A 15,166-nucleotide genomic window follows, 5' to 3' on the forward strand; every position below is an offset into this window, starting at 1 on the left:
GATCCTGCCGAGTTTGTTTTTTCTTCCCCTATTAGCAAATTCATCCAAGTCAAAAGCGCAGTGCAATCTCAAGAGAAGAAGAAAGGAAGAATGTAACTTGTGTAGCCTGAGGTGCGCTATGACTCACCTAGACATTGTTCAGATGGAGTGGGAAAAAAACAACAAGTTCAATAGGAGTTTCTATTGAGCTGTGCTTAAAGCCACCTTTCTCTTAACAAGCTGCAGTGAGAGGTGGTTTGCCTACCAAGCTTGCCTGCAGCTCTCTGCAGGGCGATTATGTCACGGCGGGCCAGTCAGAATGATGTGTATCTCTCTGTTAGAAGGCAGCTCCACTGCAGCAAAGGCTCTGACTAGGAATATTATTATTATCTCCAGGATCCTCTCCACAGCAACAACGGTGCCGCATTGTGAGAGCTCTGGAGGAAGCTGTTTTTGAAATAATCCTCCTGTCTGTTATCCTCAGACAATAACATCCAGAAAGGCTTTTTTACTTTCCACCACCCACACTGACAATGGGGTAAAGGCTTTACAACAAAAGGATGATGTGTATATGGGGACGGCCGGTTTCCGTGACCCGTCCTATCATACCTCCTCACAGCGGCCCCCCGAGGGAGCCGGGATTTGGTTGAGGCTGTTGACCAGCCAATCAGGCAGCAGTGAGCCGTGTCTTAAAGGGCTATCTGCCATCTCGGCTGCCGAGAAGCCTGGAGAGCCGGGAGAAGTCACCGGCGCTGTGATCTATATCAGGGCCAGAGAGTAATGACTAACAGCCCCCCCTTGATTCCAGCGGGAGATTACCGGCGGTTCTTATCGCGGCTGGCACACATTTTGACATTAAAAAGGAAAGGAGGCCACGCCCTTTCCATCGTCAGCTGTGCTGTGCCGAATAGAGCCCTCTCCTGCTTTTGTTTTTCCATCTCCCATTGCCTTTATCTCTCTGTCTTTCTCTCTCTTTCCCAATTTTCATGCTCTTAAGCAGGACTTAATCATGGTACAATAGCTGTGCCACACTGACCCTTATTTCACCCTAAAAGATATGCTGCTAACTCCCTCTCTCCTGGTACCTCCACCCCCCTCCCCCCCATGCACCCCACAGGAGAGCCACGCATGCTTTTAAACCACTGAGCACGGATCTGTTGTTGCATTAATTGAGTTAAATGGATTGCGATGGTCGAGATGATTTGTCTGTCGGCTTTTATTGCCGCAATTTAGACTGTGCCTCATTGCATTATGCCACTTAATGAGAGCCCTTCACAGACGTTTTGTCTCCACTGGTATTAACATGCACAGGTTCACTTCACAGGAGAAAGTGGGAACGAGCGAGCCCTAATTCCCTGCAAATTTTAGTCAATCAACTGGAAGCACTTCCTCAGCCACTGACATTTTATAAATGAAATGTCCTTACTGTTTCTTGTGTCCTTTTTGTTACTCTGATTTTGTGACCTCCTCCCATCCATACACCCCCCCCCCCCCCCCCCCCCCCCCCCCCTACTACCAGCCCACCTCCATCCTTCATCCCGGGCCTTTGCAGGGAGTTTGAGCAGGTCTGGATTCTCTCCGGTGAAATATGCCTTCTCCTTTTTCCTTTTCCATTTCTCCTTATCTGGTTAGTGCTGGCTTTGGGCCTGCTGAGGCGTTGATTTGTGACCCTGTGTGTCTGCAGCGGCGAGAGGCTTTAATGCAATGCATGCCTCTGCCCTTCTCCCTACTGATGAAACAGGCCCCTGCATTCCCCTGATAGACTGCTAATTTGTATACTAAACTGACAGGCAGCAGTGATAAGGGCTAGCAACTGCTGCACAGCCAGGGGAGGGAGGAGGGATGGTGTTGTGGGGTGCGGTAAGCGAGACGAAAGGGTAATATTTTACACAAAGCTCAAGCCCCCCCTGCTTCTCTCTCGGCATTCATTTCCCTGCGTCTGTTGCTAGGGGGAGAGGGAGCAGGAGTTGTCAGCCCTGGCCCTCTGTCGTCGTACACACACACACACACACACACACACACACATGCATTATACGTGCCTATGAAAATGGCACTCGGGGCTAAGTATAAAGAGGTTTGAGTGTGTTTTGTGTGTGTGCTAAGGGAGACCACTCCATTCTACACGGTCACTATGGAATTCATTATCATCTTAATGATGCTCCAGTTCAGGCGAGTATCTGTTGGTTGACAGTTGCGTGGGAGGTTTCTTCTCTCTTTCCCGTTCGTGCTGTATATCCCATCATGCTCGCTGGGGGTTTGCAGTCTTGCTGGCTCGCACCTGTTCTGACAAGCAGGCGGCAGCGGCGGTGGTAGCGGTGGGTGGGAATTGGACGTAGATGGTGCCTGTTCCCCCCCGCCCTGGGAACGCGTAGCACTGCTGCGGCTTATAATAAACGACCGCTCGGGAGGTCATTAAGTTTCTGGAACGGCGCGAGGACAAATGCAGGGGAGATAATTAATTTGGTGTCTCCCGTTGCAGCCTGGGAGCTGTAGGCCCACTGTGCAACGTCTAATGCTGCATCTATTGTTAAAGTAGCGTTAGCGGACGTCTGGGGTGAAAGGGCGACAGTAGTTGAGGGGCCTGAGGGGGCGCTGAGAGAAGTGTTTTTCAAAGCAGCGAGCTACTCCCACATGAACAGAGAAAGTCAGGCCCTTGCTAGGTTTGACTGATAGGTGTTTTTACCATATCAGTACTGATAAGCTTCTATGTGTCAGTGTTCACGATCATTGTGTGTGACCTTTTTTATACACAGAAAACAAACTCAATATACTTCAAATCAGAACATCGTGTTAGAATCATTCAAGGGTTTTGCTTTTTAAGGAAAAATATAGCAGTACAACCCTGACAAGAGAGGGAACTAAGGACTCGAGGTGACAGTAAATGGAAAATTGGGAGCGAGGGCAGTGAAGGAGGAAGTTGACAGTGATGAAACACCAAGCAGTGAAGCAAATGAAGAGTGTGTGTGTGTGTGTGTGTGTGTGTGTGTGTGTGTGTGTGTGTGTGTGTGTGTGTGTGTGGGAGGTTTGGTGAGCGTGGATCCATGGACAGACAGGTTTGGCCACGGTAATTGAGAGCCTAATCGTCCATGCCAGGATACGTGCCCTTCTGCCCGCTTCCTTCTTCGGTTTCTCTCCATTTTTTCTTCTTCTTTTCGTTCTTGTTTGTCATGCTACATGATGAGTCCTTTAGTGCCACATCCTGTCACATCAACACGGCACCGTGTGCTCTTATACAGGTCCATCAAGTGTCTTCGCCTACGCAAGGACTTTTGACCCACTTATTTACATGTAGCATGCACACGAATGTGTTGTGTCTTTTCTGTGCTCTATTACCCATGATTACACAGTTGGACGACATGCTTCTAGCTATAGCTGCACTCATGGGTGTTCAGTTGATTTTCGTCTGCCTGTATGTTTTGTTTTGTACAATAGAACATCTTTCATCAGTTTGGAGATGTCATTTTGAAAAACGTGCTGGCTCTTGTTTTGGTTTGTGGCATATAATTGTTAAGATTATCCGCCTTACCACTTGTCCTACAACAGTCCGTCAAGAACATAGCATGTGCCAAATGACTCAGAACAAAATTGTAATTATAGTCTTTGCGGGCATGAGCCCACAACAGAGCCTACTAACAGGTTTCTTTGATTTCACGCTACAGCTGTTGTGATAGCACTGCCAGCCTGTGTAATTTGTTTCATCTTTACCAGGAAGGGGAGGGGCTTTACCTGCTTTACTGGGTTAGGGGGGAGACTGTATTAGGAATTTGGTTTTATTTAGTCTGGGTTTACCTAACCTCTGGCTGCAAGATTATTTCCTGTTTGGAGATAAGTTGCTCAGTTCCAAGGAATGCAAGGCATGCAATAGGAGCTCTCAGATCAAAGGTAGATGGACGGCCTGGGGACCGTTTGATATAAACAGGGGGTTCAGGGGGGTGGGGGTTTGTGGGGAGAGAAATTGGTCTCTCAGCAGTCTTTACTAAATGAGGTTAATTGAATCTGGGTAATTGCTGACCTTCCTGTCTCGGTGAAATCACAGCCTTAACTGATCAATGCCTTTCATAAATTTATGCCTGAAGGTTATTCAGTTGATTATGCCGCCCTCCCTTGCTGCATGCATCGCCTCGCTCAGTCGGCCCATTGTGCTTAAATTAAGCGAGGAAGCGTTTTACCTCTAAAAAAAAGTGCAATTAAGCTTGTCTCAGATTTTCTAAATTAATTAGCTTGCTGTGTTGTTAAATAAAAGCGATGTGGACATGGAAAATTTGCCAAGCTTCCCCCCCCCCACACCTTGCTTCTTTGCTGTGACAGCAAATGCATTTTGCCTCGCAGTAAATGTCTCACTTATTGCTAGCGAGGGTTTCTGCCTCTCTGCTCTCCCTCTGCGGCTCTGCTATTATCTGGAGATTTATGCAGCCAATAAGTCATTGGTGTTCAGGGAAGTTGGGGACTTTTTAAAACAAACAGCAGTGTAATTTGTAATTTGGCCTTCTCTAAATCTGGGAATTATGGTTCTGCATGTGGCTCTTTAGGGAGTTAGCACTCTGATGGGGGGTTTACTGGCCCAGCTCCCTCCCTGGCCTCCTTCTTTTTCTTTCTCCCCCTCATTCCTTTTACGCCTGCCGAGGAAACGGAAGGATTTCACAGCTGCTGAGAGCTGGGCCCCGGCTGGGCCCTGTGACCTCCTTCTTGCTTTTTCCCCCTCCCTCAGTCTCACTCCCTTTTTTTGCTGCCTCTCTCCAGCAGTCTCTTTCCTCAGGGAGCTCTTGTGTGGCTCAGAGGAAGCTGAATCATAAAGCATGGCTAATGAATAGAATAGGGAAGGAAAGCTGAGGCCTGCTGACGGCCCTCCAGAGAGGAGGCCAGGCCCCTGAAGCCTCAGGCTCAGATAGCAGACGGCCCCCTCAAAGGTCAGGCTTCCTGCGGCCCGCTCCAAGTGCTTTTGGCTCCCAGGCAATGTGGCTTGAATTTCCCCCATTATTATTTTTTTTTTAAATGGTTAAATTTCCCTGTTTCCTTTAGAAAACCTGGCCTTTGCGCCTCTTTTTTTCCCTCGTCTGTCTCTCTTTCTCTATATATATTTCCCCTCTGTCTCATCTTTCCCTGTCTGTTTTTAATGGCAGCCAGGGTTGCCTCAACAAAGAGAGTGTGAAGAATTTGTTATACATGACCTCTGCACACCACAACCACAGGCCGCTCAGACTGCCAGCAGCACGGCCCTGTGAAAAAATGTCAGCTTAAACCAGCGAAACCAAGAAAGTTCTACAAAAACAACAGCTAGCCAAATCAGGGCTCTGCTTTGACATGCCTTTTTAAGAAGTGCTTTTGTAAGCGGACCTTGTAATTGTGGATTATACGACTGACTCATGCAGAGTTGGCAGGTGCAAAACACAGCATTAAAACCTAAATATTGGTTTGTTGATGTTACTTGGAATATGTTTGGGATATGAAACGGCTCACTGCGCACTCAAAATAGCCACAAAAGGAATAAGGAGAACTAGGTTGTCTTGGCACATGCTAAACAAAGCATTTTCTGTTCTCTTTCTCAGGAACGTTATGTCTGCCTTGTTCTCTGGATAACCACTGTGGTCATAACAATTGTTTAAACTGTTATAGTGAGTTATTACATGACCTACCCTGTCTTTTTTATTTTTTTTGCTTTTGTGACCCCGTGCCACACTAAGCAAGTCCCTGAGCCAGCTCCTGTGTCCATTTGACAAGCTTCATTTCATTCTGAGCCCATATTTTTCTTCCAGGGCCTCCGGGGCCATGATTCAAGGCTGAGGTTGTGTTGCTGCAGTGCTGAGGCTTGGTACTGGAGCGTTTAATGTCGTCCAAAGCTAACAAAGAGCCTGTGTTGTAGCCTGGCGCCCCGGTTCTGGGAGACTGAAAGAGGGCAATGCACAACACTCTGTCTTTCCCTCTATAGTCTCTCGCCTCCTCTACTGTAAGAGGAAACAGGAAACATCTCCTTTATACTGAGTGTTTGCCCCTCATCAAATGTTCCGCTTATCGAGACTAAACTAAAGAGGTGTTATTGACTATTGGCAAGATTAAAACGTGACGAGATTTCTCGTCGAGGTGAAAAGTTGTCTCATGAGGCGATGTGATGTCAGCGTGATGGAGCGTGGAATTACTATTGAAGATCCCCCTGCCACTTTTAAATCATTTGTGTGGCAACATTTTGGTTTTCCTGCGGAAATAATAAACGGCGAAAGAGTGACAGACAAGACGAACACAATATGTAAACATTGTAAAAAAAAAAATTCCGTACTACTAACTACTGCACCACCCGCGAGCCGCAGTAGTTAGTAGAGAGCTGTGGTGGTGCTGTAAGTGTTTTTGCATAGTGCTCGTGTTAGCCGCGGTATACGGCATTTTTTTCTTACAATGTTTACATATTGTGTTCGTCTTGTCTGTCACTCTTTCGCTGTTTATTATTTCCGCAGGAAAACCAAAATGTTGCCACACAAATGATTTAAAAGTGGCAGGGGGATCTTCAATAGTAATTCCACGCTCCATCACGCTGACATCACATCGCCTCACGAGACAACTTTTCTCTCTTTCTTTCTGTCTCGTCACACCCCTATTATTGACCTCTTCTGACATTTTCAAAAGGCTGTTGAACTACTTTAAATACACTGGTTGACCAGTCTTTTAATAAATACTCATAACTAACATGGGGGCATCTGAAGCTAAAGGCCATCGCTAAAATGGCACTGTTAAAGAATCGAATGCTATCAAGCACAATATTCACATTTAAAATCTCAAAGTCTTGTAATGCTGACTCTGAGAACAATCATATCACCACAAGCTTCAATCGGCTGACTTGTTAATGTCGTGTTATCACCGTCATTTATTTACCTCGCAGTGTAGTCGCTGTGGAATGTGACTTACGGGCCGATATCTCGCCATAATTATCAACACATCACGTTGGGGATTCTTTTCATGTCGTTAGTAGACACAAGACCGTTTGCGTCTGCTTTGTTGTCTTTCGTTATGGCTTGGACCTGTATTTCATGTGGCTGCTGTGTGAATAAAGCAAATCGCTGCTTTTCCCCGGGCACTGTTGTGGTTAGCGCTGAGATGAGACATCAAGCACAGACAGACAAACACTTTGGAGAACAGTAACACAGTGGCAGCGAAGGAGAAATTGGGAGGTCTTGGAAAGAAGAGGACGTCCTCAAAACACTTCTGAAGAACTAACACGGATGCCAAGGACGGCCATCTGTGTTTACAAAACGATTTGCTTTCTCTTTTTGTCTCCGTCGCTCTTGCACTCACTCTGATTCACTGTTCATTCTTTACATATGCTCCCTTTGTGCTGCATAAAACACAAGCATGGCAGTTAAGGACACTCGGGCCCTTTGGGTGGAACATATGTTCAGCTCTTGTAGCTTTTTACAAGTGTGCAGAAACCAGATGAGAGGATCTAAAGCAAAGTGAAATCTTGGCTTTAAACAAAACCCCTATATGGGCAGATATTACAGGCTGAGGAGGATTTTCATTGTTAATATTATCATCGGAGCACACCGATTTTATGCTACGGTATTTTGCACAATGCCAGCTTTTGTGTGGATTTACTGCTTTTCCGGTCATAGTGTTTAAACATTCTGGCCAGTGAACATGTGTGAAAATGTATGCCGTGTTTTGATTCAGGTGGTGCTCGCCAGAATCTACATATCCATCTAAAGCCGAGAGGAAAATACCTTGCAGTGTTTAGTCTAGAAGTCTCCACTATCACTTCATAGTGAGGTGCCTTTCTCTCCCAAGTGACTCAGCCTCCATTTGACTTCAGTCCGCCAGGTTTCCACTCCTCGCTGTCAGCCGCATCAGCCCAATCAGTAACAACTGTTTCTGACCCAATAAATGCTCCTGTTGTTGACAGATCACCTGTTTACCTCCAGTATGAGCTGATATTGGCTTTGATATTGAATCTGTGATATACGGATATTGCTTTTAGAGTAGATGCACATTCTATTCACAGGATATGTTTTTCCATTCAAAGATATTGCAGGACAAAAATGTGATTTCTGAGCGCCAGCGTGTATGCAGAAGCCTTTGTGCTCTAATGCTGCAAGGCCACCTTACTGACTTCCTCCATCTTTGACAGCACTTCTTTAGAGGGTTTTCAGGTGGCACAACAGTGCCACCTAATGTTACCTCAGCAGGAAAAAGCCAGACAGAGACCACCGGGTGCAGAGGCAGCTCTTCTCGTTGGCTGATTGGAGTATTTTGATTGACCGTATAATGCTTTGTGTGGCAGCTGGATGTTTCCTCCAGTCACTAGTGGCCACATTTGTGGGTGAATAAGCCTTTTACCGGGCAGACAAAATGTGTGTCAGTGCTTGCATTAGTTTTGTTGAATATTAATAATAGCACCGATTCAGCTCATCAGACAAATCCACTAAAGGTCTGCCTTCTTGTTTTTCCAGGTGTCTGATGTAGGATCGGAGAAGCTCTTTTCCCCCACCACACCCAAAGGTAAGAGCCCGCTCTGTTTTCTCCATTCCCCCTTCAGTCTTTCCTTCTCTGCCACATTCATACTCATAACAACAACTGGGCTTTGCGAATGAGTCCAAATCTCCTCGGCTCTAATCCTGCAGCTCCCATTCAGATTTAAATGTCAGCAGACATAAACAAGGTCTGGTGACTACATATGCATACATTTTTGCCTGAGCGCAGAGTGGCGTTTGCTGGACGACCCCGCCAAAGGCTTAACCCTCCTACATATTGGTTCATTAGAGGGGATTTAGAGCCTCCCTGCCACATGCTCCCACAAATGGGAACTTCCCTCAGGCAATACAAGCTCTCTGACAGCAGGCCTGGACCACAATGGATGCCAAAGGAAAGAGAGAAAGAGCTTTGTCAGCCCCCCAGACAACACAAACTCTGTGCCTGTGTGTTAACATATGCACATATGTGGATTATAAGGCTTTTGTATGTTCATGCATGATCTTGCATGATTTTGTTTGTCCATGTGCCGCCAACCACATACATGTGTTGGTGTATGCCATGTGGGCACAGAATGTCTGCACCTGTAAATCCACTAAATGCAATGATGTTTGCCAGGTCAGAGCAGGGAGAAAGGTGTCAAATTGTGGATGCATGAAGGCGGGGAAGGGAGGAGAGGCGCGATCAGCCTACTAGTGACAGATAGCAGCATGCAGACCACGTCCCCCCAGGGCAGGAACCAGGAAGCAGGGCCATTAACGCAAGCAGAGGGAGAAGGAGTGGGAGTGCAGAACAGTGTAAACTCTGGCCATATGAGAAGGGTTTGGGGTGGCGGGGGGTGATGTCTGCAGGACTGACTGGACAAATTACTACATATTACATATCTACTGAACTGTAAACATTTGTTGTCATAATAGACACAAAGTTAGTGTAAACTGGGATGTCATATAGACATATTTTACTCTTGATTGTCTTTTCATTTGTTCTTTTAATATTTGTTGGAAATGTGTTGAAAACCATTTTCAAAAGTGAAGTCGTGAAAATGTAGCACTCGTGGTCAAACTGACTATACATATTTACTATATTATTATGGCAGGGATAAAGATACTTGTCTTGTGGTTGTTGTAAAAGAAGGCTGTTAACCAGTCTTGTTGTGTTTTTCATTTTGGACCATGCTTTTATCTGCAAAGTAGAGCAGATAATTGTAGCATCAGTGTAAATCTACCTCCTGCCTTTTGGTAATCCCAAATTAGAGGTCTTTGTTTACCTCAATTTTCCTTACCTTCAGATCCCAACATCCACTGTAAAAGCTAGGTTTCCTTTCAACAGCATATGAAGGTGTTTCTTGGTTTAGCACAGTAGCTTTGACTGCATGGCTGACAAGGAGGAGAGAAACCAGGCCTGTCGGCCGTGTGATGTAGATGACCTGTGACCAGCGCCGGCCTCGTGAAACCAGCGTTCACAATGACAATGACTTCCAGACTTGCATGGTTAAGAAAACAACTAGACCGCGTCCAACTCCATCTATTTTCCACCGGGCTGCTGGACTACTGCTGTTGTAAGCTGTCAGGGTGTTGACTTATTTCCCCAGCATGCCCGTACAGAACATGGCTGCATATAAACATATTCTGCTGTGAAGAACATCTAGCGCAGGCACATACACAACCGTCGTCTTTTACACACATCCACACACACGCAGACGCCCCGTGCATGTCGGCTGGCAAACGGAGGGATCTGTGGCTCTTGCTAATGTGTACACAGAGCTAAGGATTAGGTCCCTGGAATTACATCCAGACAATCCTATCAGAGTCGCTCCTGATTGTCACACAGATCAACCAGATCCTGTTTGGGTAATGTGGAAGAAGGGCACCAGATTAGAAATAGGGGTTAGAAAAGGTGAGGCAGTAAAGAAATCAGCAGTTTGATGAAGTGATTTGGTGACGATGGTATCACGCTGCAATTGCAGAGCTGCCACCAGCCGGCTCTCTTCTTCCATTCCAATGTTGTTTTGAGCTGTAATGGATTCTAGGACAGTGTTTGTTTTTGGCCTAGACTGGTGTGTGTGTGCGTGCGCGTGCATGCATGCGTGTGTGTGTAATACAAAGCAGCCCACAGGCTGTTTTCCTCTGGTTTAGAATGCGGCGTATGTGTCCCATTACCGGTCTCGCTCACGGTCCTGTGGGACCAATGAAAAGCCTGCTTTCCTCTGATCACCAGGCCTGTCGAGCTGTTAGCTGGGAGACACTCCGACAGATATACACACACACACACACACACACGCACACAAACATTATGGCACACATAAATATATACTGCTGTGATGATGTTTGGCTTGTACATTTCTTTAGGTAATGAGTGTTGTTCCTTTTAACTCTTCCTTGCCTCACCACACTGTGCTCCTTTCTGAACTTTATTTTGGTGAGCAGTTACGGGTATGAACAGTTGAGGTTAAATCCAGATTGCACACAGGCCCACAGTCTGTCATGTTAATGAAATGGTTCAGGGTTAATAGAGGAGAGGAAAGACCAACATAGTAATCAGTGAAGGGAAAGCGCTGTAATTATGCACACAGAACATGGTTTTCGGCAAAACCTAGACACCCTTGCCTTCTTTCTCTCATGTTTACTTTTCGTCATCTCTACATCGCAAGCTAACAGTACCGGTAATAGAAGCTAATAGCATCTGTTATAACACAGCACACACTGTGCAGTTCTCTATGGATGTTGTTACCCAAGAGCTAGCACCACTTCTGCTGAATGTCTGTCTGTGTTGGTGGTTTAGAGGTAGAAAGGTACAGCAAAGGGCAAGCATTATCTAACAGTTATTGGTTTTTGTTTATTTCCTGTCTTAAACCTCCTGCAAATTATTGATTTCCTGGAGGATGGCATGTTTCAGTAAAAGCGCTGCGAAGACTTGTGCTCCACTCAGGAATTGAATCGCAGGTCAGAGTTTACTGTTGTCACTTGCTTGAAGGCGAATGAGAAGCTAAATGTAGCTGCTGAGCATGTACGGGGCACCTCCACAGAGCACAGATAAACACTTCCCTGGTAGGCCTTCTTATAATATTTCCCAATGCTGCGCCTATGGAAATGGTGGGGAGTTATCACCTAGCTGTCAGCGGCTAGAAATATCTGAGAACACTTTGGAATCTGCAGTGACCATGTTGAATGTGGCATCGGTGGGTTTTAGAGCGATAGGTGTAGTCAAGGAAACGTCTTTTCCTGACCCCTTTGTGCTCTCTGAGGTCCTGTTGTCCTAGCTAGGTGCTACCTGTGTGGTGTGTGGTTCACCAGACAAACCTGGGGTATCTTGGGATAGCAGGAGAAAGATTGGTAGAAAACCCATTTCTGAAGTGGATTTGTGCCCTTGTAATCCTGATTAATTTTGACCCGTTGTGCTCATTTTAAACAGAGCATTACAGTAAGCGTGAACACAGCAAGCTCCGGGGCGAAACCAGGAGCTTAGCGGCTTTGGGAGGCTTAGCTGCAGATGGCATTTTAAGCCGGACTTAATAAATTGTTTCCATTAAACTTACCGGCCCACACATACTGGATTAGACCAGAGGAACAAAGGAAGGAGAGAGCGTGCAGATGAAGAAGAGGGGGGGAGCGCACACACAACTGCCATCATGCACATCTGACTCTGTTAACATCTCTCTGAGGCCACATAAAAGGTGAAGATGGGGTTACTGTGGTGTTCAGGGAGATAGAAGCTTTTGGACACGAATGCAAAATCCACTCACTTTAGAGCTGTTGCTCGTCAGGGATGTTGGACCAATTTGCTTAATTGACACAGAAGTAAACAAACAAAAAAAGATGCATAAACCATTTAGCCTGGCACTGGATTTAGGGCTTATCCTCTAACTGTTTATATATAAACACATTACCAATGCTGTAGCTTAAGGATTTAGGATCTGCCCATACCCTTGCTATTTTTTTTCGTTCTTTGGAGCCCTTTTACTCATATATCAATCTTCTATTGTGGGAAATCAATTCCTTATGGTAGAGCCCCGCCTCTCCCCTCTCCTATCCTCAGCCCGCCTCCGCCATACCTCCTTCCCCCATCGGCTCATGGCCTGCTCCCTAAGCTCTCATTATGTGCTACACAGTCCAGGGTCCCCGTGTCGAATCGCTAATCAACCACCCTGTCATCAGGCCTGCTCTCTCAATAGGTGCTGAGTGGCCTTTGTTCCACCGCTGCTGTTTGCTGCATGTCAATAAAGAGCTATGGCCTCCTCCTCTTCTGTTACCTGGGCCAGCCTTAGCTACAGGCCTGCTCCTGCAGCGCAAGCTCACGGCAAAATGAAACACAGTCCCACCTGCTGGATTCTGAATGCCAGAGAAGGGAGGAAGGATGGTGATTGGAGAGGGAGCGGCAAGGTCAGGGGCAGGGGGTATTGAGGGCATCTCAGCCATAGCGAAGTAGATGAGAGAGCATGTTTGTATTCGGCCGGGCAGCTCTCCGCTGGCCAGGTCAGTGTAATGTATCACTAACCTCAGCAGCCGGCCTGACTGCTTGCAGCCCCTCACCTATTAAATCATGAATGGAGGTTGACCCTCTGACCAACTAATCAGCTTTTTTCGCCACCGTTGAATCAGGATAGAGTGGAAGTAGATGGAGAGTGTGGCCGGCCGGCTGGAGAGATGACTGGAGGGCAGACATGTTGTTGAGCGCTGCAGAGGCTTCCCACAGCAGGATTAGCAAGTGCTGGAATTGCAAGCAGCCATCACCGCTGTGGAATCTAAGCCTGGTGAAGCTCACCCCCAGTCCCTACTGTGATGTGTTTGACAAAGTCCAGGCAGTTTGCATGGCATGCTTCCTTTATCAAGAAGACCAATGTTCCTGTATTGACATAGCACTTATGGTCAAGCTCTGGTGTTTTGGGGTTTGGGCACTCGTGTGTGACAGGCTATGAGCAAAAGAGAGCTGGAGGTTGGTAGTTTTGGATGCATAAAATAAACCACCCCTCTTGCCTCTAACACCACCTCACTTGTTACTGAGCTTGAACAGCAGCTCATGTGTTCCCCCTGATTTAATTTAAATATTAAAAAGGTACAAACTCCTAGCAGAATACAGAAGGTAGACAGGTTAGCTGACACTCACAGTTCAGGGAGAGAACATACTTGGCAGAAATTGAAGAAAACCATATAGTATATGGCTTGTTTCTTTATTCATCTTTGGGTTATTACTGTTCACAGACATAGGACAGTTTATGAGCTGGGTGATTTGTTTTTGGAGAAAGGGGCTGATATTAATGCCCCCTTTATTGATAGTGCTAATGCTGTTTGTGCAGCCATCCCTGTCAGAGAGATGAAAATAAATAGGGGGGAGCTTGGCGGAGATAAGACACGTGTTTAATTATTAATTGAGCCATTACTGACAGAGATTGCCTTTTTTGATTTAAAGCAGGAAGACCTGCTTCAGGGACAGAAAAAGCAATTACAGAATTCCCAGCTTGCACCGCCGCTGCCCATCGTTTCAGTATACACTGTGAGAGAGGAGTGAAAGGAGACAAAACACTCCCCTGCACACACACACACACACACACACACACACACACACACATCCATTTACACTGCGGTGTTCCATAAATTATTTTAATTCTTCTTCAATATTTATAGCGTTTTAAATTACGATTACATGGTCTTGTACTATTTATGTAGAGTGGCAGGCAGTCAGGAACCAAGCCACATTACCCACAATGCCTCTATGGCCTGGCACCTTGAAAAGCTGACTGAAGGGATTTGTTTGGTTTTGTATGATTCAGGAAGTGATGTCAGACCGCACCGGCTCTTACAAGCCGCCTGTTTTTCAAAGACACTCCTGATTATCTATGCATGGCAATTAGCTGGCTTGTAAAATCAGAGCTGATATGTCATGCTATCCCTGTGTGCACTCTGTGGCCCCTGCAAAGCACTATTATGTCCATTAGAAAAGTCACTGCTCTGTGCAAAGAGCCCAGTGTGCATGAAATATTAACTTAGCCCCCGATTAGCGTGTTGGGCCACTGCTGGTAGAGCTTCAATTGTGTAACAGAAACTCTGCTGTAGTCAGTGTATTTGTCCCCCGCTCTATCTGAGCCATTACATGTCAGGACGCTTGACACCTGTCAGTCAGTCCTGTCCGTGTCTGTCATCTGTGTCAGCGAGCCCGTGGGTGGTGATCAGCTATTATGACAGAAAATGGGAGTCACATTGAAGGCTGTGTGATTAGGCTTGTGTGGCTCTGGGTTCATTGACTGAATATGGATTCCGCTTTAGCTGTGGAGAGGGAGCAATTCCAGAATCACTAAAGGCCATGAGGGAGTTTTAGGATAAGTTGTCAGGGGACATCACCAGCATTTTGGCTGCTGCACTTTCCCTATACATCTTCGTGTGTAATGCCAGGGGTGTGTCATCTCTGAGCCGTGCTTCCCAGCGTACTGAAAAAAAAACCCAGGTTGGCATATACAGAGGGCTTCACAGTTTATAAGATCAAGTCAAAGTGAATATATTGAATAGCTTCAATACTGAGCAGTACTGTGCAGCCTCGAAGCCGTCTCCTATCCACAACCGAGGCCAGTGCTCCCCTGGGGCCTTTTAGTGCTGTCTCTTCAGTTCAGGTTAAATGATAAAATGCCAGCTTACTGCCATCCTGGCCTTTCCATGCACATGATTCCCTTCACCTACCACACCATCAGCAGTGTTGCACGCCACGCTAGATAATAAGCACATATGAATTTATACTGTGGCTTTGA

At 46.3% G+C, this 15,166-nt stretch overlaps 1 protein-coding gene across 1 annotated transcript in view; it reads left to right on the plus strand.

Moving 5' to 3' along the window:
* The window catches only part of LOC114555326 (fibrosin-1-like protein), a 291,116-nt gene that overhangs the window by 262,835 nt on the left and 13,115 nt on the right, over positions 1 to 15,166 (plus strand). The window contains exon 7 of the mRNA XM_028577641.1: positions 8,412 to 8,460. Within this exon, the coding sequence (XP_028433442.1) occupies positions 8,412 to 8,460 (49 nt within the window). The remainder of the gene's footprint in view (positions 1 to 8,411; positions 8,461 to 15,166) is intronic.

Source organism: Perca flavescens, chromosome 5 (assembly GCF_004354835.1).
Source record: "Perca flavescens isolate YP-PL-M2 chromosome 5, PFLA_1.0, whole genome shotgun sequence".
Taxonomy (NCBI): Eukaryota; Metazoa; Chordata; class Actinopteri; order Perciformes; family Percidae; genus Perca; species Perca flavescens.